Genomic DNA, 26,763 nt, shown 5'->3' with positions numbered 1-26,763 from the left:
AGGCAATGAAGCCTTCAAAACTGCTAGTGTCGTTTATTTTATCCTTCCTGTCTTGAATAACACTTTTTGTTGCCTGAAGAATAACAAACGAACGTCCAGGCTGATTAAATTAATGGCCTTATACAAGAAATCAAAGCTAACATGAACCTGAGTAAGCTATCGATAGCTGGCTAGACTCCAAACTAACATTCATTATGATAGCTGTGTTGTTATCCACCACCCACAAATTAGGCTACATATCGGTAACTTTATAGCATGATAGCAGGCTCACAGAAAGTGTGACTGATATTTGTAACTCTTGACTTACCTCCTGAAATGTATTTTCTTGCGATCTTAAATCCGAACTTGCTTAGGTCTTGCTGTCCACTCCGCTTGGCCATGATGCTGCAATCCGCTGCTGTCACTGACGCCAAATGAAATCAAAAATAACGGAACTCCAACTGAATGTCACCTCCTCAAATGCTTCGCTTGCGCGTACCCTCTCTCGCGGTAGCTTATTGTATGCTCAGTTTCAGCAAAGCTACATCGAATGGCATTTCTAATTCCAATGTTAAATAGAAGTAATGTCCACATTTATTGATAAAATTGCTCAAGGGAAAGGAGGGGGGATGCCCGTTTTAGAGGGGGGATGATTTTGACCATTTTTTATCCAATATTACATATCTGAGAGTGGCAAAAGTATGTGAACCTTTGCTTTCAGTATCTGGTGTGACCCCCTTGTGCAGCAATAACTGCAACTAAACATTTGCGGTAACTGTTGATCAGTCCTGCACACCGGCTTGGAGGAATTTTAGCCCATTCCTCCGTACAGAACAGCTTCAACTCTGGGATGTTGGTGGGTTTCCTCACATGAACTGCTCTCTTCAGGTCCTTCCACAACATTTCAATTGGATTAAGGTCAGGACTTTGACTTGGCCATTCCAAAACATTAGCTTTATTCTTCTTTAACCATTCTTTGGTAGAACGACTTGTGTGCTTAGGGTCGTTGTCTTGCTGCATGACCCACCTTCTCTTGAGATTCAGTTCATGGACAGATGTCCTGACATTTTCCTTTAGAATTCGCTGGTATAATTCAGAATTCATTGTTCCATCAATGATGGCAAGCCGTCCTGGCCCAGATGCAGCAAAACAGGCCCAAACCATGATACCACCACCACCACCACCATGTTTCACAGAAGGGATAAGGTTCTTATGCTGGAATGCAGTGTTTTCCTTTCTCCAAACATAACACTTGTCATTTAAACCAAAAAGTTCTATTTTGGGGGGGGCGGCACGGTGGTGTAGTGGTTAGCGCTGTCGCCTCACAGCAAGAAGGTCCGGGTTCGAGCCCCGTGGCCGGCGAGGGCCTTTCTGTGTGGAGTTTGCATGTTCTCCCCGTGTCCGCGTGGGTTTCCTCTGGGTGCTCTGGTTTCCCCCACAGTCCAAAGACATGCAGGTTAGGTTAACTGGTGACTCTAAATTGACCGTAGGTGTGAATGTGAGTGTGAATGGTTGTCTGTGTCTATGTGTCAGCCCTGTGATGACCTGGCGACTTGTCCAGGGTGTACCCCGCCTTTCGCCCGTAGTCAGCTGGGATAGGCTCCAGCTTGCCTGCGACCCTGTAGAACAGGATAAAGCGGCTAGAGATAATGAGATGAGATGAGTTCTATTTTGGTCTCATTTGTCCACAAAACATTTTTCCTATAGCCTTCTGGCTTGTCCACGTGATCTTTAGCAAACTGCAGACGAGCAGCAATATTCTTTTTGGAGAGCAGTGGCTTTCTCCTTGCAACCCTGCCATGCACACCATTGCTGTTCAGCGTTCTCCTGATGGTGGACTCATGAACATTAACATTAGCCAATGTGAAAGAGGCCTTCAGGTGCTTAGAAGTTACTCTGGAGTCCTTTGTGTCCTCACTGACTATTACATGCCTTGCTCTTGGAGTGATCTTTGTTGGTCGACCACTCCTGGGGAGGGTAACAATGGTCTTGAATTTCCTCCATTTGTACACAATCTGTCTGACTGTGGATTGTTGGAGTCCAAACTCTTTAGAGATGGTTTTGTAACCTTTTCCAGTCTGATAAGCATCAACAACACTTTTTCTGAGGTCCTCAGAAATCTCCTTTGTTCGTGCCATGATACACTTCCACAAACGTGTTGTGAAGATCAGACTTTGATAGATGCCTGTTCTTTAAATAAAACAGGGTGCCCACTCACACCTGATTGTCATCCCATTGATTGAAAACACCTGACTCTAATTTCACCTTCAAATTAACTGCTAATACACATACTTTTGCCACTCACAGATATGTAATATTGGATCATTTTCCTGAATAAATAAATGACCAAGTATAACGTTTTTTTCTCATTTAATTGGGTTCTCTTTATTTAGTTTAAGGACTTGTGTGAAGGGCAGCATGGTGGTGTAGTGGTTAGCGCTGTCGCCTCACAGCAAGAAGGTCCGGGTTCGAGCCCCGTGGCCGGCGAGGGCCTTTCTGTGAGGAGTTTGCATGTTCTCCGGGTGCTCCGGTTTCCCCCACAGTCCAAAGACATGCAGGTTAGGTTAACTGGTGACTCTAAATTGACCGTGAGTGTGAATGGTTGTCTGTGTCTATGTGTCAGCCCTGTGATGACCTGGCGACTTGTCCAGGGTGTACCCTGCCTTTCGCCCGTAGTCAGCTGGGATAGGCTCCAGCTTGCCTGCGACCCTGTAGAACAGGATAAAGATTTTGTGAAAATCTGATCACAAGCTTTCAAACACCATTGTAGTCTAATCAAGTGAAAGTTCACTTGGTTTGGGACAGAGCTGCAGTCTGTCTCATTCAGGAAGCAGTTTGGGATTGGAGTGAGGAGTGAACAGAGAGGAGTGAGTGAGGAGTGCAGATGCTGATTTAAGCCCGTCCCAAACCGGGAATAAGGGAGGCGCGGACACTCCAACACTCCAGTGCGTAAAAGTTGATCCACATGCGTGATGCGCGCACAGTGTCCACGAGAGGGAAGGCTTTCCAATCCCATTTTATACAAGATCATATCAAAGATCATGCCTCCTTAACACCATTCTTCATGACCCATCAGGACTGGAGGGACTGAAGTGTTTGCTGTGGACACACGAAGGGAAACATGAGCCGATTTTATTATCGCATGGTCCTTTTACCATTTACCCTTTTCAGCAGTGGTTTAATTCCCATTTCTGGAAAATCACAAAATGAAGCTGACAGCAGTAGGTGAGGATTTCTCTTACTCAACATTCCTGCATGCCTTCGTTTTGAAAGCTAAAAAAAAAAAAATTGCCATTATATTACTACATAATGTGATGCGTTAAACCCCATGTGGTGTTTATGTGTTTAGCCTAGTATTAGTATTATACAGTCTAGTCTGTTTGTTTGTTTGTTGGATCACGTGATGTCTCAAAAGTGACACCAATTCATTATGATAAGCCCATAAAACATAAAACACACAAAATAATAGGTATGCTCAAAAGCCTTGTATGATATATTGGCTAATATCGTGATAAGGACTAATGAACGATATATTGAGCAAGAAGGACAGCTTTGGGTCCCTAAAGATGTTTTGATCCATGAATCCTGAGACATTTGTTGTTGTTGCTGCTGCTGCTTTAATAAAATAGATCATCACCTTTAATTATGGATTTTTTTTGTTTCATTTTAGTTGCAGCAACGTTAAATCATCTCATCTCTCATTATCTGTAGCCGCTTTATCCTGTTCTACAGGGTTGCAGGCAAGCTGGAGCCTATCCCAGCTGACTACGGGCGAAAAGCGGGGTACACCCTGGACAAGTCGCCAGGTCATCACAGGGCTGACACACAGACACACAACCATTCACACTCACATTCACACCTACGGTCAATTTAGAGTCACCAGTTAACCTAACCTGCATGTCTTTGGACTGTGGGGGAAACCGGAGCACCCGGAGGAAACCCACGCGGACACGGGGAGAACATGCAAACTCCGCACAGAAAGGCCCTCGCCGGCCACGGGGCTCAAACCCAGGACCTTCTTGCTGTGAGGCGACAGTGCTAACCACTACACCACCGTGTCGCCTTTTTTTAAATTTTATTTGTACATTAATGATATTTAACAGACACTCTTATCCAGAGCTAAGTACAACATACCCAGAGCAGTCTGAGGAGCATTTGGGGGTTAGGTGCCTTGCTCAAGGGCACTTCAGCCATTCCTGCTGGTCTAGGGAATTGAACCAGCAACTTTTTGTTTCCAAAGCTGCTTCTCTAACCATTAGGCAATGGCTTCCCTATGGCTTGTAAGAGTGTATGCTGTTGCACAGAACCAGCTTATATTTAACAGTTATTCCATGAAATCGAGTCGTACATGAGCTGATGGCTGACAAGGTGCGTAGCACCGAGTCGGCTATAAGCCTTGTATGACGAGATTGAGTGGAATAACTGTTTTATTCAATCCACATTCACTGGCTTTTGAGGAACAGAGCTTTTTTTTTGCAAATTCGATAAATAAAAACTTTATACAAAATGTCCAACAAAATAATTTCTGCTTAGAATGTAAACAAGCCATTGAAATGACAGGAACAATTTGTGAAAAATGTGATAATAATTATTGAAAGATAAAATAAAAAAGGTGCGTTCTTACTATCAAATACTTTTATTCCATATTTTGTTGCTTTTTTTTTTAATTGGGGTTTGCTTCTTCTTCTTTAGGGTTTTTTGGCAGTTGGTAAACCAACTTAAAGGTGCATTACTGCCACTGACTGGGCTGGAGTGTGGAACAGGAGATATTCTCTCTCTCTCTCTCTCATTATCTCTAGCCGCTTTATCCTTCTACAGGGTCGCAGGCAAGCTGGAGCCTATCCCAGCTGACTATGGGCGAAAGGCGGGGTACACCCTGGACAAGTCGCCAGGTCATCACAGGGCTGACACATAGACACAGACAACCACTCACACTCACATTCACACCTACGGTCAATTTAGAGTCACCAGTTAACCTAACCTGCATGTCTTTGGACTGTGGGGGAAACCAGAGCACCCGGAGGAAACCCACGCAGACACGGGGAGAACATGCAAACTCCGCACAGGAAGGCCCTTGCCGGCCCCAGGGCTCGAACCCAGGACCTTCTTGCTGTGAGGCGACGGCGCTAACCACTACACCACCGTGTCGCCCAAAGGAGATATTGTGGGGGGAAAAAACCTATATTCTTTTAGCTATTTCTGTTGCTTTTAAATACTTAATAGCAATTTTTGGGGTTTTGTTTTTGAGTAGAGTTTTCATTTCATCCTCGGTTGGTTCAGCAACACGCTCCGCCATTTTGTTTTTTCTCTGCTCACAGTATATGAGCTGATATCCTAGTAGTAGAATAGCCAATCAGAGTGCACGATTGCTCATATCCAGTGAATGTGGATAGAATAAATTGGAATATTTCCATCATACTCATATACAGTAGAACACGGTTTAATGCTTGGTACATTGTGAAATATTGGTTGTGGAGAATTCGGAACCTGTGCCAGGAACTCTGGGTGTAGGATGGGAATACACTCTGGATTGGATGTCAGTTGGCTTGAATGTCAGGGAACCATGGCCAAATGGCTAGGAAAGCAGCTTTGGACCTAAAAGGTTGCTTGTTTGATTCCCTGGACCAGCAGGAATAGTTGAAGTGGCCTTGAGCAAGGCACCTAACCCTCAACTGCTCCCCAGGCTGCTCTGGGTGTGTTGTATGTCACTCTGAATAAGAGAGTCTGCTAAATGTCATTACCATAATGTAATGTAATTCACATACCTAGAGCTAATTTATTGGAGTCATTCCACCAGCTGGCACAGTTTTGGAATCAGGATGCAAAAGGATAACCTGGGGCAGTGGTGGCTCAATGGATTAATGCTCTAGGGTACTGATAGAGAGTTCAGGCCCCAGCACCACCAAGCGGTCACTGTTGCGTCATTGGCAAGTCTCTTAGCCCTATGAGCTCAGCCTAACCACATTGATCCCATGTAGAGATGGGGACAAAGATTTTAGAAGAAGATGAAAAAAAAGAACCAGGAAGAAACACATAGAGATCATATAAAACACCATACAGGCAACAACTAGTGCTCACGATTGACCCAGGGACCCTGGAGGCTTGAAATATTTGTACATAGAAAAATAAAACTTATCATAAATCTTCTTTCATGGAACTCTTATAGCTTCTTTCTAGTTTCCCTTACTTGGAAGGTCAGTAAAACTATTAATTACGCAAGAAATCCTAAAAGAACCATTGAAGAACCTTTTTTTTGATGAGTGTCCCTTTCAGCGCTCACATAGACACCTTTAAGGAAGCTAAGAACCCTTTACAAGGGTTCCTAATTCCTCAGAATAGGATTAATGTGTATATGACGCTGAATTAGTTCTAATCACCTTTTCCTCCGTCTTTGCTCAAATCCTGATTGGCGCCTTATCCTGTGCAGTGGCCTGAGAAAAGCCTTGAGGTTTTGGATGATTAAACATTACAAAGCTTAGACCTATGAACTGATTATTATGAACCTTTTACTGCTTATTCTGAACCGTATCTCTTTTTAAAAAAAAATCTCTTGTTTGGATATTAATATAGGCAATATATGGAACATATGAAATATTATTAGTGTTAAGGTAGTTATACTTAAAATAATTAAGGTGAAGGTAATAATGAAGGTAATTATACTTGAAATTATAGATGCATACATTGTTTCATATGGCAAAAACAATTTATGTGCCATTTAATTATGTGCCATAAAAGAGTTTTAAAGCACGCTACATGTTTTAGATCCATCCATCCATCATCTGTAGCCGCTTTATCCTGTCCTACAGAGTCGCAGGCAAGCTGGAGCCTATCCCAGCTGACTATGGGCGAAAGGCGGGGTACACCCTGGACAAGTCGCCAGGTCATCACAGGGCTGACACATAGACACAGACAACCATTCACACTCACATTCACACCTACGGTCAATTTAGAGTCACCAGTTAACCTAACCTGCATGTCTTTGGACTGTGGGGGAAACCGGAGCACCCGGAGGAAACCCATGCGGACACAGGGAGAACATGCAAACTCCACACAGAAAGGCCCTCGCTGGTCGTCAACCCAGGACCTTCTTGCTGTGAGGTGACAGTGCGAACCACTACACCACCGTGCCACCCCGTGTTTTAGATCCTTTTATTAAAAATGTAGAAAACAAAAACAACAACATTAAAGGTGCCATGCTTTTGTTTGTACCTTTAAAGTGCAATTTAGTGTTTAACAATCTCAACACTGTTTTTAATGATGCTTGAAAAATATATTAATTGAGCTGCGCTGAGGGCGGCACAGTGGTGTAGTGGTTAGCACTGTTGTCTCACAACAGGAAGGTTCTCAGTTCGAGCCCAGTGGCTGATGGGGGCCTTTCTGTGTGGAGTCTGCATGGGTTTCTTCAGGGTGCTCCGGTTTCCCCCACAGTCCAAAGACATGCAGGTTAGGTTAACTGGTGACTCTAAATTGACCGTAGGTGTGAATGTGAGTGTGAATGGTTGTCTGTGTCTATGTGTCAGCCCTGCGATGACCTGGCGACTTATCCAGGGTGTACCCCACCTTTCGCCCGTAGTCAGCTGGGATAGGCTCCAGTTTGCTTACAACCGTGCACAGGATAAATGGTTATGGATAACGAATGGCGCTGAGCTGTGATTATTAATTTATATCACAGTCGAAATTTCCCATTCTGTTTGGTCAAAATGTGTTGATTAATTTTCTATAACTGCAGCTCTGACTGTAGTGAAGCTGCAAACCGCATTCCCTCATTCAAATACATTATCATTTCTATAGTAACAACTACTGTATATAGTTGATTTCGATGGAGTCTCCAGTGTCAGCACTTTGCAACTGGAGGAAGGATGGAAAGTACAGTGTAGTTATTCTTTAATTAATAGTGGCATGAAGCTCCATACTTAAGAGAATATGGTGATGCATTGACCTGATTTTTGATGGCTTTTGCGACTGTACGATGTCTGTACGTACAAACGACATACGTGTACCACACCCGGAACCCGATCGTAAGTTCCAGGCAACATATCTCATAAACACTTGACCACCGGACAACGAAATTTGTATCTTTATTTACATAAGATAGGTGCATTTTTATCCAGTGCTTAGTAATTTGCGCTAGCAGTGCTGGTGTAAATTGTTACTCTCACTCAGGATCTTTCGACTTTCTTCTTCTTATTATTATTATTCTAATGTTTTTAGGTTTTAGGACACTATTTCTCCCTTAGTTTTCAACCAATCATCACCAAATGAACCAATCATCACATGAAGAATACCTCTGGGCTGAATTACGTTGCTATGACTTTTGGTGCTGATCTGGATCACTGATCCGGAATGATCCATGAAAAATGGGATTTTTTTTTCAATCACTTATAACTGCCAATTTTCATGATTTTTTCAATCAGTTTTTTTTTTTAAATTTTGTTCAGGGTGGCAGGGTGCAACTTTTCCTCACTAAGCGTCATTTTGTATCTCTTACTGTTCTGGATCTATAGGGTATGGTGACCAGATGTCCCGGTTTGTAACAGCTAGCGCAAATTACTGTGACTTTAGTCACAGTCTTTATCTAGTTTTTAATTTGCTTTTTAAAAACTAATGTAAAATTTTATGAAAAAAAAATCATGACAGTTTCATATAACTAGTTAAAACAGTTTTATTAGTCCACCAGCTTGTTGGACAGTTTACAGTTTCTGTCATGTAAGGGCGATATATGGATGTAATCGCAGGAAGAGTTTTATTGAAAGCATGCTAGGAGATCGAATCCAGAACGGAGACAAATGGAGGCAGAGTTGAAAAACAGGCAGTGGTAGAGTGAGGCACAGACAGGATATCAGAGGGAATACAATACACACGGTACAAAAACACAGGGTCAAAACCAGAAAAGTGATACAAAATACAAGGCTTGGTATGCAATGATGTGAAAGTTTCAAAATTCCATATTTTATTCAGAATAGAACATAGATGACATATCAAATGTTTAAACTGAGAAAATGTATCATTTAAAGAGAAAAATTAGGTGATTTTAAATTTCATGACAACAACACATCTCAAAAAAGTTGGGACAAGGCCATGTTTACCACTGTGAGACATCCCCTTTTCTCTTTACAACAGTCTGTAAACGTCTGGGGACTGAGGAGACAAGTTGCTCAAGTTTAGGGATAGGAATGTTAACCCATTCTTGTCTAATGTAGGATTCTAGTTGCTCAACTGTCTTAGGTCTTTTTTGTCGTATCTTCTGTTTTATGATGCGCCAAATGTTTTCTATGGGTGAAAGATCTGGACTGCAGGCTGGCCAGTTCAGTACCCGGACCCTTCTTCTACGCAGCCATGATGCTGTAATTGATGCAGTATATGGTTTGGCATTGTCATGTTGGAAAATGCAAGGTCTTCCCTGAAAGAGACGTCGTCTGGATGGGAGCATATGTTGCTCTAGAACCTGGATATACCTTTCAGCATTGATGGTGTCTTTCCAGATGTGTAAGCTGCCCATGCCACACGCACTAATGCAACCCCATACCATCAGAGATGCAGGCTTCTGAACTGAGCGCTGATAACAACTTGGGTCGTCCTTCTCCTCTTTAGTCCGAATGACACGGCGTCCCTGATTTCCATAAAGAACTTCAAATTTTGATTCGTCTGAGCACAGAACAGTTTTCCACTTTGCCACAGTCCATTTTAAATGAGCCTTGGCCCAGAGAAGACGTCTGCGCTTTTGGATCATGTTTAGATACAGCTTCTTCTTTGAACTATAGAGTTTTAGCTGGCAACGGCGGATGGCACAGTGAATTGTGTTCACAGATAATGTTCTCTGGAAATACTCCTGAGCCCATTTTGTGATTTCCAATACAGAAGCATGCCTGTATGTGATGCAGTGCCGCCTAAGGGCCCGAAGATCACGGGCACCCAGTATGGTTTTCCGGCCTTGACCCTTACGCACAGAGATTCTTCCAGATTCTCTGAACCTTTTGATGATATTATGCACTGTAGATGATGATATGTTCACACTCTTTGCAATCTTACACTGTCGAACTCCTTTCTGATATTGCTCCACTATTTGTCGGCGCAGAATTAGGGGGATTGGTGATCCTCTTCCCATCTTTACTTCTGAGAGCCGCTGCCACTCCAAGATGCTCTTTTTATACCCAGTCATGTTAATGACCTATTGCCAATTGACCTAATGAGTTGCAATTTGGTCCTCCAGCTGTTCCTTTTTTGTACCTTTAACTTTTCCAGCCTCTTATTGCCCCTGTCCCAACTTTTTTGAGATGTGTTGCTGTCATGAAATTTTAAATGAGCCAATATTTGGCATGAAATTTCAAAATGTCTCACTTTCGACATTTGATATGTTGTCTATGTTCTATTGTGAATACAGTATCAGTTTTTGAGATTTGTAAATTATTGCATTCTGTTTTTATTTACAATTTGTACTTTGTCCCAACTTTTTTGGAATCGGGGTTGTACTTCAAAGTCTGTGTTACTGAGAGTCCTTATATGTCTGTGCTGTGATTGCACTCTAATCAAGAACAGGTGCAGAAGAAGAAACCTTTATTTGTCACATGCACACTTCAAGCACAGTGAGATTCATCCTCTGCATTTACCCCATCTGAAGCAGTGAACACACACTCACACGCAGAGCAGTGGGCAGCCACACTAGAGGTTCACATATTTTTGCCACTCACAGATATGTAATATTGGAACATTTTCCTCAATAAATAAATGACCAAGTCTAATATTTTTGTCTCATTTGTTTAACTGGGTTCTCTTTATCTACTTTTAGGACTTGTGTGAAAATCTGATGATGTTTTAGGTCATATTTATGCAGAAATATAGAAAATTATAAAGGGTTCACAAACGTTCAAGCACCACTTTATATATTACAAAAAGGAGCTTTTGAGTATTACTGTGGTTCAAGGGGAATAAACCACTTCAGCATGTGCTGTTATTGGTAAATAATCAACAGCAGGGTGATGTGATGCAGTCTGCCTGCTATGTAGTGTTGTGAAATCGTTCTGAATAACATCCTGCTCATTCATCATTCTGAAAATATTTGTCTTTGTAATGCTGATAGGTTGCAGAGGGCTGAAGTATTGAAATGAGTGCCTCTGATTAATTTCTAAGTTGTGTGCTGTGATCGTCCTGAGTGATGTCAGATGCTCCAGATGAGACTCTCTGAGTGTTTGGATGAATCATAGCACTGATACGATCCAATAAGTGAGTGTGGTATGAATAAACGGCTTCTCTTTCTAAAAATGAAACGGAAGGCTTTCACAGCGTAGCAGATGGATATGCTGTGCTCTTTAATCCCACCAGTCCTCCCCTGCATCGCTGGTATTAGCTTTGATGTTTCGTCCTGGCAGTTTGAACCATTTTACATTCTCTCAACATTCCCAAAGTCTGCAGTCCAAAAGCAAAACAGTCCAAGATTAGCGTATGGAACTTGTCTAACCTCTCTCTATCTCTCTCTCTCTCTCTCTCTCTCTCACACACACACACACACACAGACACACACACATATACACTCTCACTCACTCTCTCTCTCTGTCTCTCTCTCCTACTGTCTCCCACTCTCTATTTCTGTCTCTCTCAATGTCTTACTCTTATTCTGTCTCTATCTCTGTCTATCTTTCACTGTCTCTATTTCTCTCTCTGTTTTGCTCTTATTCTGTCTCTATCTCACTATCTCTCTGTCTGTCTCTCTCTCATTGTCTTGCTCTTATTCTGTCTCTATCTCTGTCTGTCTCACTGTCTCTCTCACTGTCTCTATTTCTGTCTCTCTCACTCTTATTCTGTCTCTATTTCTGTCTCTCTCAGTGCCTCACTCTTATTCTGTCTCTCTCTCTCTTGCTCTTATTCTGTGTCTCTCTCTATCTCACTATATCTCTCTCACTGTGTCTTTGTCTCTTTCCCTTTTTCTGTCTCTATTGGTAAATACATTTGAAAGCTAGTTAAGTTGCATTCTAACACAACTCTCTTGATTACCATTGGTCAGAAAATGTTGATTAATATCCTACAACAGCACTTCTTACACGTTTATATAGTAACGACTTCCTTAAACACAGAGACGTTTATGGCAGATGCTCCATATAAGCTGTTAAAAATACACGTGTACTAATTAAAATGGTGAAGTTTTCTGTAAGGAGACTTTTATTTAGCAGAAAGAACAGCCATCACCTGAACACTTCTTTTGATCACCATCAGCAGTCTCTAACCTCCAAGGATTATTTTCTATTTATACAGTCTGAGCACAGGAGAGATAAGAGAGTTAGAGAGATGCTCACGGCCCAACTGGGCTCCAGAGGATCCAGCTGGTGGGACAAACATCATCCCTCTTGAGGTCCTTGAGTTCAGCTTCAGCAGTTCAGCACAAACAGATCAGGGCTTTTATTTCTTTCACCTTCCTGAAACAGTGCATACTGCATAACAGTCATGGAGAGGAGAGGGATGGAGCCGAGGCCAAAAGAGAAAAGCAACTGGAAAAGTTTTAACCCATGGAATAAGGTGCATAATGAGTGGGTCCATCTCATCTCATCTCATTATCTCTAGCCACTTTATCCTGTTCTACAGGGTCGCAGGCAAGCTGGAGCCTATCCCAGCTGACTACGGGCGAAAGGCGGGGTACACCCTGGACAAGTCGCCAGGTCATCACAGGGCTGACACAGACAACCATTCACACTCACACCTACGGTCAATTTAGAGTCACCAGTTAACCTAACCTGCATGTCTTTGGACTGTGGGGGAAACCGGAGCACCCGGAGGAAACCTACGTGGACACGGGGAGAACATGCAAACTCCACACAGAAAGGCCCTCGCCGGCCATGGGGCTCGAACCCGGACCTTCTTGCTGTGAGGCGGCAGCGCTAACCACTACACCACCGTGCCGCCACGAGTGGGTCCAAACAATCTTAAATAATAAAAATACAGATTTTACATATGTATGTGTTTGTGTTTATATTCGCTAGAGCTAATTAACAAACAGCAGATATCCTGGTTGGTCACACCTGCGTCATGAGGTCTTACCAAAAAATGACATTTTAACATCAGTGTAGTTGATGGACCATGTAGAAATGGAGAAATAATGACATACTGTATAATGTTTGTTCTTTTGGTTGTGAAACTGGACAGGACAGTTGTTTATTTCCTATTTCTTGGAATATCTTTGGAATTTATTATCATGTAAACAAACAGAGGTGGCATGGTGTAGTGGTTAGCGTTGTTGCCTCACAGCAAGAAGGTCCTGGGTTCGAGCCCCGGGGCCGGCGAGGGCCTTTCTGTGTGGAGTTTGCATGTTCTCCCCATGCCTGTGTGGGTTTCTTCCGGGTGCTCCGGTTTCCCCCACAGTCCAAAGACATGCAGGTTAGGCTAATTGGTGGCTCTAAATTGACTGTAGGTGTGAATGTGAGTGTGAATGGTTGTTTGTCTCTGTGTGTCAGCCCTGTGATGATCTAGCGACTTGTCCAGGGTGTACCCCGCCTCTTGCCCGTAGTCAGCTGGGATAGGCTCCAGCTTGCCTGCAACCCTGCACAGGATGAGCAGCTACAGATAATGGATGGATGGTTTTTTTTCTGTGGCAGAATGTACAGCATACATCTTTAATTTAAAACAAACAAAAAACAAACAAAAAAACCACTAGAATTTGGTGCACAAGTTTTAATTTTCTTTGGGTTTTCTGGAATCAACACAAGATCAAAATTACACATACAGGTAAAAAACATACATACAGCACCCCTAATATTTGGGTAAAAATGTCTCTTCGCAAGATTCACCTTGACCAAACATTTTTGTTTCCCATGAACAAGCTTCTGGCAGAATTCTGGTTGGATATTTCACGACTCTTCATGGTAGAACTGGTAGAGTTCAATTAATTTTTTTTTCTTGTCATGGACTCGACTTATAAGCACAATCCATATATTTTCAATAGGGTTGAAGTCAGGACTTGTTTTAAGCTTAATGTTAGCCTGCTTTATCCTCCACAACCAGCTCTGATGCATATTTGGGTTCATTGTCCTGTTGTGACTCCCAAGTCATGCTCAAGTTTCTGATGGTTTATGCTGAAGAATTCTGAGGTAGTCCTCCTTCTTCATTATTCCATCCACTTTGTGCAATGAACCAGTTCCACTGGCAGCAAAACAGCCCCAGAGCATGATGATCCTACCACCACCACCAGCTGGTACAGTGTCCCTCTGTACATGGTGGTCATTGTGGCCAAACAACTCAAGCTTTGTCTCATCTGACCATACACAGAAGGCTTTTTCTTTGTCCATGTGGTCAGCTTCAAACTTTAGTTAAGCTTGAAGGTGTCAATTTTGGAGCAAGGGGTTATTTCTTGGATAGCAGCCTCTTAGTCCATGGTGATCTGAACTGTAGACAGTGATCCATTAGCTTCCAGTTCATGGCAGGGCTGTGCCATGGTGGTTCCCAGGTTGTTCCTGACCATCCAAACCAATTTCCTTTCAGCTGAGGGTGACCATTTGGGTTTTCTTGAAGCAAAGTGGCTTGGCAAAGTGACTACATCTCACAATAACTTGAATACAATTGTTTGAACTGATCTTGGAATTTGCAGTTTAGAAATGGCTCCAAGAGACATTCCGGAGTTGTGTACATCTGCGATCCTCTTTCTCAGATCTGCACTGAGCTCCTTGGACTTTCCCATTTTACTGTGTGTTGGTCAATCCAATGAGTGCTGTAAACAAACCCTTTTTATGAAGGCACAGAGAAGCTACCAGCTGTAGTCAATCATGATCACTTACAGGAAGTTAAGAGACCTCGGCCTTGGCAAGATAAGAGACATTTTGAAAGTTTCAGCACCTCTGAATTAATAACCTAAATGAGCATATGTAAATTTTTGACCCTATATGTGTAATTTTGACCCTGTGTTGATTTCAGAAAACCCAAAGAAAATTAAAACTTGTGCACCAAATTCTAGTGTTTTTTTAATTAAAGCTGTATGCTGTACAATCATTCTGCCACAGAAAAAGAACAGTTCAAAGAAATTACTGAAAACACAAATATTGCCATGAGATTCATATCCAAGACTAGAAAAGCACGCAGAGAGCGCAGACCTCCGCCAAGAATCCTTTAAAAAAATCCGGGATCCAGAAGGTGATCCGGATCACCGCCAAAATTTAATGGATTGTTACTTGTGCCCAGTCACACCTCTGGAAAAAATTTCAGAGCAATCTGTTCATTACTTTTTCCGTAATGTTGCTAACAGACAAACAAACAAACAAACCAACGCTACCAAAAACATAACCTCCTTGGTGAAGGTAATAATAATAACTAGAATGCCTTTCCGGAGAAAATGCGAAAGTGTGCTTGCTCAGGTGCGCCTCCATGGCGACCCGGCAAGAGAGGCGACTGCATGCCCACATGACAAGTTTTGTGTCAACATGTGAAAGTTTGGCCAAGACACAAGGTGGATTCTCATACGGAGATGACAGGCTGGCAAGGTTCTTTACAGGGACATCCCAGAGCAGCACTAACATGAAAATGTAGATCCAATTCTAAATCCGTAAAGAGATATGACCCAAAACACGTTTTTGCTCATTGTGGCGCCCCCTAGTGGCCAAATGACACCAAATTTGATGAGGGTACATGAACTGGTACCCAAAGTCATCTCAACAAATATGGTCTTGATACGTCAAAGCATTTCTGAGATATGAGCCAAAATATGTTTTTGCTAATTGTGACGCCCCCTAGTGGCCAAATGACACTATATTTGATGAGGGTAGTTTGGATGGTGTCCAAAGACATGCCACTAAATATGGTCTTGATACGTCAAAGCGTTTCCGTGATATGAGCTCATTTCCTGTTTGGTGGCTTCGCCATCGATTTTGATTGGCTGCCACGGGCGAACGCTTCGACGTATGAGAGTGAAACGAATATCATTCATTAGGTATGGACTGGAGATCATGTGTGCCAAGTTTCGTGATGATCGGACAAAACATGCGGCCAGGATCACTCTACCTTCACTTTGGACAAAATTCAAAATGGCGGAAAATCTAATTAGGCGGAGAATGACGTCATAGGGTGCGTTGGAATCGTCTAGCTCCAAGGATTCCAACGGCACCAGACAAACCAACAAAATCAGACATACGGCTCAAAAGTTACGTGCATGAACGCATGTAAGACTGTGATCAGTTGGTGGCGCTAGAGCGTAAGACGTACCAACATGAAACTTGATGAAATCAATCAGGGTCCACTCCTCTATCAGTGTACCAAGTTTCATGACTTTACACCTTACGGTTTGGCCTACAGAAGGAAAAAGCTGTTTTTTGCATCGTGCGCCCATTCATTTCAATGGGGAAAAAATTAATCCTTTAAAAAAATCTGGGATCCAGAAGGTGATCCGGATCACCGACAAAATTTAATGGATTGTTACTTGTGCCCAGTCACACCTCTGGAAAAAATTTCAGAGCAATCCGTTCATTACTTTTTCAGTAATGTTGCTAACAGACAAACCAACAAACAAACAAACAAAAAACAAACAAACAAACCAACGCTACCGAAAACATAACCTCCTTGGCGGAGGTAATGACATTCATGTCACTGTATGTAAACTTCTCTCCACAGCTATATATGATGATGATGTGTGTATATTATATTACAGAGAAGAGTGTCCTGATAATAAGATTGTGACAGTGGAGTACCCGTGTATCAAAGCAGGAGGACAGAGCAGCACATGCCTCAGGTAAGATCTGATCTTAATCACGTTACATGGCATACAGTCATGCATACAAACTATTAAAGGAGAATTACTGTACGATCTATCTTATGTTATTGTACACTCGCCAGCCACTTTAATAGGAACTTGTTCTTGATTCTAAGGCTACGTTCACACTGCAGGCTGAAGTGACTCAAATCCGATCTTTTCGCCCATATGTGACCTGTATCCGATCTTTTATTGACAGTATGAACGACACAGATCCGATTTTTTCAAATCCGACCCAGGCCGTTTGGATATGTGGTCCTAATTGAGATTCCTATCCGCTCTTTTCATATGCGACTTCAGTCTGAACCGCCAGGTCGCATTCATCCGACTTACACGTCATCAACAAGCCACAAACGTCACTATTCTGCGCTGAAGTAGGCGGCGGGTCTCTCAAAAAAGTTACAACAACATGGCGCATAATCACGGGCGCAGATAGAGGGTGGGACGAGTCATATTTAAATTCACCTCGTTCGGTCCCCCCCACTTATAGGGAGGAAAAAACGTCTATGCTGTCTTTCTTTGCATAAGGCAAACCTCACGGAAAAATCAAAAGACTAATTACCATTCGGTTTATTGAGGTGCACAGCAGTGTATACATAGTTGCAACAACTCACATAAAACAAAACAAAGACTGATATTCGGTTGGTTGAGCTGCGCAGACTGCACAGGTTGCGAGCTCGAGCTTGGTTGCTATGGTTACTAACAACAAGTTTGACAGGCATATCGGGGTTGGGGTTGGTTTGCTGGCAGCTTTGTCCCCCCCAGTTTTTTGTCCCTCCCAGTTCAAAAAACGTATCTGCGCCCCTGCGCATGACATCAATGCGAGGGACGCTTCGGGCTGTGAAGGTTCTGAATTTTCTCAATGGAAGGACACAGAGGTTAGGGAGCTGATTTCCATTTGGGGGGATGCAGCTATTCAAGCTAGATTGGATGAGTCATACCGCAACCGGGTGGTTTTACTTCCGTAAACACTGGCCATGCTCACTGCGTGTGACGTCGTCGTATCCTGCAGTGCGCATGCGGAACACTTTTAGGTCGCTTTTCGTTCATACTGAGGATCACATACAAGTCGCATATATTTGTTAATGTGAACGACCTCACAAAAAAATCGGAATTGAGCATTAAGCCTTGCAGTGTGAACGTAGCGTTAGATCCCTGTTCTTGGCTGCAGGACTGAAACCCAATGCGTTCTTCTGTTTTCTGTTGCATGCTGAGATGCTTTTCTGCTCATCACGGTTGTAAAGAGTTGCTATGAGTTACTATATCCTTCCTGGCAAAAAAGATCGAATCAATCTGACCATTTTCCTCTGACCTCTTGTATCAACAGGGCGTTTGTTTCCACCCACAGAACTGTCCCTCACTCACTCACTCACTCACTCACTCACTCACTCACTCACTCGATGTTTTTTGTTTTTCGCACCATTCTGTCTGTGTAAACTCTAGACACTGTTGTTTGTGTGTGAAAACCCCAGGAGATCAGCAGTTTCTGGAATACTCAAACCAGTCCATCTGGCTCAAACCAACACCCATGCCACAGCATTGTTCTAGTCGAGTCACTAAACCTCGAATCCGAGTCCAGTCTCGAATCCCCAGTGTTCAAGTCCAAGTCAAATCCAAGTCACTAAAAAAATTTCGGGTCGAGTCCAAGTCCGAGACTCCAACTGCACCATTTGAAGGTAGCTGTTTCAGCACCATTAACATTAGTTTGTTCCTGAACATGCCGTATGAACAGGTGAATGTGCTTCTCTTTATCAGGGAGTGTGAAGTATTCTGTCAGAGATGGTTGGGAGACGGATGTAAGTGCAGAAGGTGTGTTTATTAATACAAGTGAGGACGGTAAACAATCCAGAATGGCAGGCAAAACAGTGAAACAGGCGATAGGTCGAGCGAGGCACAAACAGGCTATCGTAGACTCGGCAGAATCACAGATGAGAAACAGGAAATCAGGGATCAGGAAACCAAACAAGGAAATAAGACTTGGAAATGTATCAGCAATGCAACTCAATACTTCGCAAAGTAAGTATGTTTTCACAGTTTTTATATTGGACAACTGATTGGACCTTAATCCAGTGCAGTTGTGAGTCGTTTACAGTATGCACACGCAATAGTCTGCTTGATGCGCACACGTTTTCCAGAGCGCCCGAGAGTCTATCTAATGCGCACGCCAAGGCACGCAGGTGTGACACTCTTACACGAAATTAGTACAAACATTTATGTAGATATAAATATCTTGTGAAAATTATCATAGCTGGCGGCACGGTGGTGTAGTGGTTAGCGCTGTCGCCTCACAGCAAGAAGGTCCTGGGTTCGAGCCCCGGGGCCGGCGAGGGCCTTTCTGTGCGGAGTTTGCATGTTCTCCCCGTGTCTGCGTGGGTTTCCTCCGGGTGCTCCGGTTTCCCCCACAGTCCAAAGACATGCAGGTTAGGTTAACTGGTGACTCTAAAATTGACCGTAGGTGTGAATGTGAGTGTGAATGGTTGTCTGTGTCTATGTGTCAGCCCTGTGATGACCTGGCGACTTGTCCAGGGTGTACCCCGCCTTTCGCCCATAGTCAGCTGGGATAGGCTCCAGCTTGCCTGCGACCCTGTAGAAGGATAAAGCGGCTAGAGATAATGAGATGAGATGAATTATCATAGCATGTCACAAAAAAATAAAGGGCGGCACGGTGGTGTAGTGGTTAGCGCTGTCGCCTCACAGCAAGAAGGTCCGGGTTCGAAATCTCATCTCATCTCATTATCTCTAGCCGCTTTATCCTTCTACAGGGTCGCAGGCAAGCTGGAGCCTATCCCAGCTGACTACGGGCGAAAGGCGGGGTACACCCTGGACAAGTCGCCAGGTCATCACAGGGCTGACACATAGACACAGACAACCATTCACACTCACATTCACACCTACGGTCAATTTAGAGTCACCAGTTAACCTAACCTGCATGTCTTTGGACTGTGGGGGAAACCGGAGCACCCGGAGGAAACCCACGCGGACACGGGGAGAACATGCAAACTCCACACAGAAAGGCCCTCGCCGGACCCGGGGTTCGAACCCAGGACCTTCTTGCTGTGAGGCGACAGCGCTAACCACTACACCACCGTGCCGCCATGAGATGAAATGAGACAAAAAAATAAAGAAAAAGTCCGAGTCCGAGTCTCCAATTTACGAGTCCAAATGCAGTTATTGCGCGAGTCCAAGTCCGAGTCATCAATGCTCAAGTCCAAGTCGAGTCACGAGTCCTTAAAATTAGGGCATGAGTCGGACTCGAGTACTACAAGCCTGTGCCACAGTGAAAGAAAGTCACACTTTGAGATGTGTGAACATTAACTGAAGCTCTTGATTTGTATCTGTATGATTTGATGCATCGTGCTGCTGTCACACAAGGGATCGGCTGAGTAGAGAACGGCATCAAACAGCAGGTGGATGTATGTATGGGTGTTCCTAATAAAGTGGCCGGTGAGTGTATATAGCAGTGTATTGCAGATGTCGGGTGTCATTAGCATACCAATAGATATTACTAAAAGTGATACAACAGAAGTTTTATTTTATTATTAGGAACAAGTGATATAGTAATTATTAATTTATGATAAACATATACACGGGCGGCACGGTGGTGTAGTGGTTAGCGCTGTCGCCTCACAGCAAGAAGGTCCGGGTTCGAGCCCCGTGGCCGGCGAGGGCCTTTCTGTGTGGAGTTTGCATGTTCTCCCCGTGTCCGCGTGGGTTTCCTCCGGGCGCTCCGGTTTCCCCCAAAGTCCAAAGACATGCAGGTTAGGTTAACTGGTGACTCTAAATTGAGCGTAGGTGTGAATGTGAGTGTGAATGGTTGTCTGTGTCTATGTGTCAGCCCTGTGATGACCTGGCGACTTGTCCAGGGTGTACCCCGCCTTTCACCCGTAGTCAGCTGGGATAGGCTTCAGCTTGCCTGCGACCCTGTAGAACAGGATAAAGTGGCTACAGATAATGAAATGAGATGAGAAACATGTACACTAGTTGACACTTTCTTTAATAAAAGAGTGTGAAAGAAGTCTTGAAAACTTGGACATAAATTTGAAATAGATTTGAAAGTTTTTCCCTTGGAAATGTCTAAAGTGCTTCACATTCCTCCTTATTTTTGAGTATGTATAGTGAACTTAATAGACTGAAAAATAGAAATCTGGACGCGTGCTGTAAATGTGTCATGGGAGTGGTGAAAGGGTTTCAAAGTATAATTCGGTGAAAAATCATATCCTTTTTAGTGGTACATTTGACGAAATGCTGCATAATAACAGGCTATTTATAGCATTTTTGTTCATACACTGGCACCGCTGTATCCGCTGAGTTGCTCAAGCATGACCCCTCAGAATGCAGCGCACCACGATGCACACCTGCTTTCGCTTTTTCATAAAACCTGTGAAATTTAGTTCCCTCTGAAATGTGGTCATTGTGATATCTGTTTATTTCTGTAATATCTCACAAAATATCAGGCCATTCTGTTCTGTGGCTGGGAATTTATTTAATTTGAGGGGATTAAAGCAATTAATGTGCATGAAATCGCTCACTTCGCGCAGTCAAGCAGACAGAGGAAGTCCGTGTGTGTGTGTGCGCATGCGCAGGTTTCCCTTTGAGCGTGCACTGACAGTTCCATCATTCTGTCACTAAACGAAGAGCTGATCACACCGAGGTGCTCGCTGAGCGCCGATATTTATTAGTTTGGTCCTGCATTTCCTTTCCTTCGTAAATAACATAACGTCTGTCTCTATCTCTGTCTATCTCACTGTCTGTCTCTGTCTCTCTCTCACTGTCTCTATATCTGTCTCTCTGTGTCTCACTCTTATTCTGTCTCTCTATCTCTCTCATTGTCTCTCTCTCGCTGTCTCTATTTCTGTCTTTCTCAGTGCCTCACTCTTATTCTGTCTCTATCTCTGTCTATCTCACGGTCTCTCTCTCTCTCACTGTCTTGCTCTTATTCTATCTCTCTCTCTCACTGTCTCACTCTTATTCTGTCTCTATCTCTCTCTCTGTCTCTCTCTTGCTCTCTCTATCACTGTCTATCTCACTGTCTCTATTTCAGTCTCTCACGGTCTCTTATTCCGTCTGTATCTCTGTCTGTCTCACACTGTCTGTCCCTTTCTCACAATGTCTCTATTTGTCTCTCAGTGTCTCACTCTTATTCTGCCTCTATTTCTGTCTATCTCTCTCTCTCACTATGTCTCTCTCACTGGCTCTTGCTCTTATTCTATCTCTATCTCTGTCTATCTCACTGTCTCTCTCTCTCTCTCTCTCTTTCTCTCTCACTCTTATTCTGTCTCCGTCTATCTCACTGTCTCTATTTCAGTCTCTCTCTCACTGTCTCACTCTTATTCTGTCTCTCTCTCTGTCTCTCTCTCACTGTCTCACTCTTATTATTGTTATTTAATTTGAGGATATTAAAGCAAATAATGTGCATGAAATCACTCGCTTCGCACAGTCAAACAGACAGAGGAAGTCCATGTGTGTGTGTGTGCAGGTTTACCTTTGAGTGTGCACTGACCGTTCCATCATTCTGTCACTAAACGAACAGCTGATCACACCGAGGTGCTCGCTGAGCACCGATATTTATTAGTTTGGTCCTGCGTTTCCTTTCCTTTGTATATAACATAACGTCTTTTCTTCTCGCTTTCTTTCCATTACTGTAGTCGGTCTTTCACGTTTCATTCGCACACTCGCGTCCTCCATTTTTCTCTGCTGTTTCAAATTTGTATCCCACAATGCCTTCGAATGGGGAAAGTCCACCACATGATGCATGATGTAGTATCTTATATTGGGTCTTGGTGAAGCAGGAAAAAATAGCAGAGAATTTAGAGCCACGTGGCCTTCAATTCATTAATTGTTTTATTTTACAAAATCTAATAAAATTGGAAGTCTGTGATTCGAGTTCGGTAGCTTTCGGTCCACTAAACAAAATAATTGGGTGTTGGGGAAAATTTTTTTATGACCTATACTTGAAAAATCTGAAAGGCAGTCTACCTTTAAACCCCGGCTGTCTTGCGTTTGTCTGTATTTTCCATGCTGATGTGCATTGTTTTCCACTGTCATGTTTTCATGCCTGGTGTTTTTGTTGCTTTCATTACCCTGTGTCGATAGTATTTTATTATGAGTTATTGTTCTTGATGTCATATTGTGTCTAGTTTATAAATGAAACTTTATCATTCATGAAAAACAAGCTTTATATAAGGATCACTCCAATCTGCGGTCTCGGCTATCCATGTTAGATCTTGGAACGTTTCCCCTGCCGATACGGTGCTCCCACTGTATCTACTGACATTTTCTTCTTGTTTTGAGTATGAATAGTGCCATCGCAATATCACTACATTATTTATGTCAACAACATGACCATCCCAACACATAAATCTGACTGTTCTAATTCCCACTGCAGCCGTAACAAAAGATTTCCATAAATGTTACTCGGTCAACAAGACGAAGATTAACATTTTGACTTTGCCGTTTTGCTCCCGTTCTGACAGGACACCATTACTACATAATAACAGAAAATGTATGGTTTTCATTGTAAGTGGGAATGGGGTATATATATTTTCTGGGCTGATTCATGTTATCCTTTATTAAAGATTACGTAGTTTTATGTCAGTTGTCATTAAAGGCTTATGTAGCTTATGTTTGTGTCATGTAGCACTATAAATATCAGCTTCTTGTAAAGTTTAGTGTTCCCGAAAAGCGACTCGTGTTGTCCAAGGTTATAGCCAAGATGATATTATATCCTGCTCTTAAGCGTATATGACTACACTGAAGTCAACTTAAAGAGACTGTTGATATTTCAAGCTCCAGATACCATCTGTAACAAATCCCATTTCAGAGTCGAGAGCAAAAACAGACGCCTCAAAGCCACGACCTCATTTATTTCTCTCATGCCATCAAACCTTCATCTCTACTTCAGGCCAAGTGGTACATTAGTGAGTATTTAGCAGTGATGTAGGAGTCTGGCGGAGAGGAGTATCTGTTTACTGTCAGGGTTAATGCCAGCACGGGTTATTTACCGTTTAATCCATGACACTTTGATACGTTAGAGAGTATGAGGTGGGCTGGGTGGGGGGTTTAGGGGTCCAAGCGCTAGTGATTGGAAACCTCTAGTTTTTGTCATGGCTCTCCTTCTTCTTCTTCTTCTTGCCCTCCTCCTCCTTCTTCTCCTTCTTGTCCTCCTCCTCCTGGTTCTTCTTCTTCTTGTCCTTCTCCTCCTCCTTCGCCTCCTCCTCCTCCTTCTTCTCCTCCTCATCCTCCTTCTTGTCCTCCTGCTTGTCCTCCTTCTCCTCATTCTTCTTCTTCTCCTCCTCATTCTTCTCCTTTTTGTCCTCCTGCTCCTTGTCCTCCTCCTCCCCCTATGCCTTCTTATTCTTCATCTCCACCTTCTCTTTTTTCTTCTTCTCATCAGTGTTTGCTTAGTTTCACATGAAATTTGAAAGCCACTTCAGGACAGCCATTTCAGCAGAGTCTTAGACGCAGTCACCCATAAGTCTAAAGATTATGTTAAAATAACTGTTCCTTGGATAGTGCAAGTCTGATTGAGCTGAAATTTGGTGTATTCCATATTTCTCCTCATATGTATATAAAATTCTTATCTCATCTCATTATCTCTAGCCGCTTTATCCTGTTCTACAGGGTCGCAGGCAAGCTGGAGCCTATCCCAGCTGACTACGGGCGAAAGGCGGGGTACACCCTGGACAAGTCTCCAGGTCATCACAGGGCTGACACGTAGACACAGACAACCATTCACACCTACAGTCAATTTAGAGTCACCAGTTAACCTAACCTGCATGTCTTTGGACTGTGGGGGAAACCGGAGCACCCGGAGGAAACCCACGTGGACACGGGGAGAACATGCAAACTCCGCACAGAAAGGCCCTCGCTGGCCACGGGGCTCGAACCCGGACCTTCTTGCTGTGAGGCGACAGCGCTAACCACTACACCACCGTGCCGCCCATGTAATATTCTAATGACAAATTAATTACTTCAAATACATGGCTGCCACCTGTGATGACCTGGCGACTTGTCCAGGGTGTACCCCGCCTTTCGCCCATAGTCAGCTGGGATAGGCTCCAGCTTGCCTGTGACCCTGTAGAACAGGATAAAGCGGCTAGAGATAATGAGATGAGATGAGACATGGCTGCTATCAGCCAGTCAGATTTCAGAATGCATGTGAAAGGTTTAGCATTGAGCTGCTGTCATGAAACTTGAACAGTGTGTTCATCTGTCATTGCTTTAGTGTTTTATGCAACTTTTCAAGAACAGGGTTCACTGCTCGGACCTCACCACTTTTATTTGTCTTTGTGGTTGTTTTCCATTTCTTTCACTTTTACTCTGTCACAAGTAGTAGACTGTGATGGTTTGATTAGAGGCTCTCCAATCCTGTTTCAATTAGAGTTGCGTGAAACTCAGCAGCTTGACCGAGTGTTATATCTTCCAGAAAGCTCACAGTAGGAACAAATGAAGCACCCATATCTCTGAATAAAAACGGTAATGATGAACTATTTGGGCCATCTGTCTTTCTGTGGTGATGAACAGATGAAAGTGAAACACACATTCCTTCACGGGGCGGCACGGTGATGGTGTAGTGGTTAGCACTGTCGCCTCACAGCAAGAAGGTTCCAGGTTTGAACCTCACAGCTGATGGGGGCCTTTCTGTGTGGAGTGTGCATGTTCTCCTCGTGTCTACGTGGGTTTCCTCCGGGTGTTCCGGTTTCCCCCACAGTCCAAAGACATGCAGGTTAAGTTAATTGGTGGCTCTAAATTGACCATAGGTGTGAATGTGAGTGTGAATGGTTGTCTATGTGTCAGCCCTGCGATGACCTGGCGACTTATCCAGGGTGTACCCCGGCTCTTGCCCATAGTCAGCTGGCATGGGATCCAGCTTGCCTGCGACCCTGTAGAACAGGATAAGTGGCTACAGATAATGGATGGATGGGTGGGAGGGACCAAAAATGTATCGCCCTCGGCCTTCTCGAAGACCAGTGTGAGCTTAACTGCGAGTTGGCTCCGTCAGCGTAACAGTGAAATCACCTTCCAGCCAGTGTAGTGTTCATCAGTAGTGTTAGCGAATGCCAATAAAGCAGTCAAGCCAGTGCTATCGAGAGCAAGTAGCACAGGCTAAAGACTGAGAAACTAAGATTTCTATCTCCAGACTCTTCTTCCACACTGCTTCCACACTATAGTATTTTTTACTCAGACTTAAGTATTAATTTCCCTCTGTAATTTACTGAGTTACTTTTAAAATCAACATCGACAGCTACACACAATGGAGCAACCTGGCAGCCTGCCATTAATCCCTTGCAAAATCCTTTGCCCTGTTGCATTTTTGGTGTCTGGCTAAGTTTTGGCTGAGCTCAAGTCCCAGCTCTAATAGTAACAGTTTGCCACTGCATTGCTTCAACAGAAAATGATATCAGGCATTGCAAAGGGAAAGCATGGGACGCATTTTGGAAGCTTCGGAAATTTTGGTCTTCAAATGCTGAACTAAAGATGAAGATCAACCTCTTTAGCTCAGTCCTTAGCATCTTTCTCTATGGAAGTGAGTCCTGGGTTATCATGAAGAAGCTCACAAGCTTGAAAACCAGATCAATTCATTCCAAACTGCATGGTTAAGAATCATCCTTGAGATAAAGAATGAAGACCGTTTGTCCCTCTCTTGCTCTGCATACTTCCATCTACAAGAGACGATGGTGTAGCATCCAGATATGTTTTCATCTGCTTCTTCGCGAGTGGCTGTGCAGTCCAGTTGCCTGGTGCAGAATTTGTGGCCTACCTTTTGAGATGGCTCTCTGAGATCCACACACCCAGTGGAGCAAGCAGGCCATGGCGGGACAGCACCTTACTGGCTGGGGGCTGCCCAGCTTGAGGTGAGTAGTAGCTGTCCAGTGGGATGCGATGATCCCTCCCACCATCAGAAGTGACCCCGGCGCTCATTTCTTAGACCAATCGGATGAGCTTAGAACCGGTAACTGCCACTTCCCGTGTTGTGTCGACATCTTGCGATGACACTGGAGTGTCCTCTCCAGTGGAGCTACAGTGGTGCTTGAAAGTTTGTGAACCCTTTAGAATTTTCTATATTT

At 43.5% G+C, this 26,763-nt stretch overlaps 1 protein-coding gene across 1 annotated transcript in view; it reads left to right on the top strand.

The window, feature by feature from the left end:
* Positions 1–2,965: 2,965 nt before the first annotated feature.
* Positions 2,966–26,763, top strand: part of LOC132887535 (collagen and calcium-binding EGF domain-containing protein 1-like) — a 74,402-nt gene continuing 50,604 nt past the window's right edge. The window contains exons 1-2 of the mRNA XM_060923003.1: positions 2,966–3,204; positions 16,595–16,675. Of these exons, the coding sequence (XP_060778986.1) occupies positions 3,101–3,204; positions 16,595–16,675 (185 nt within the window). The 5' untranslated portion in view covers positions 2,966–3,100. The remainder of the gene's footprint in view (positions 3,205–16,594; positions 16,676–26,763) is intronic.

The sequence above is a fragment of the Neoarius graeffei genome, chromosome 6 (assembly GCF_027579695.1).
Source record: "Neoarius graeffei isolate fNeoGra1 chromosome 6, fNeoGra1.pri, whole genome shotgun sequence".
NCBI lineage: Eukaryota > Metazoa > Chordata > Actinopteri > Siluriformes > Ariidae > Neoarius > Neoarius graeffei.
Note: the sequence above shows the minus strand (reverse complement) of the source record. Positions and strands in the feature narration are given on the sequence as shown.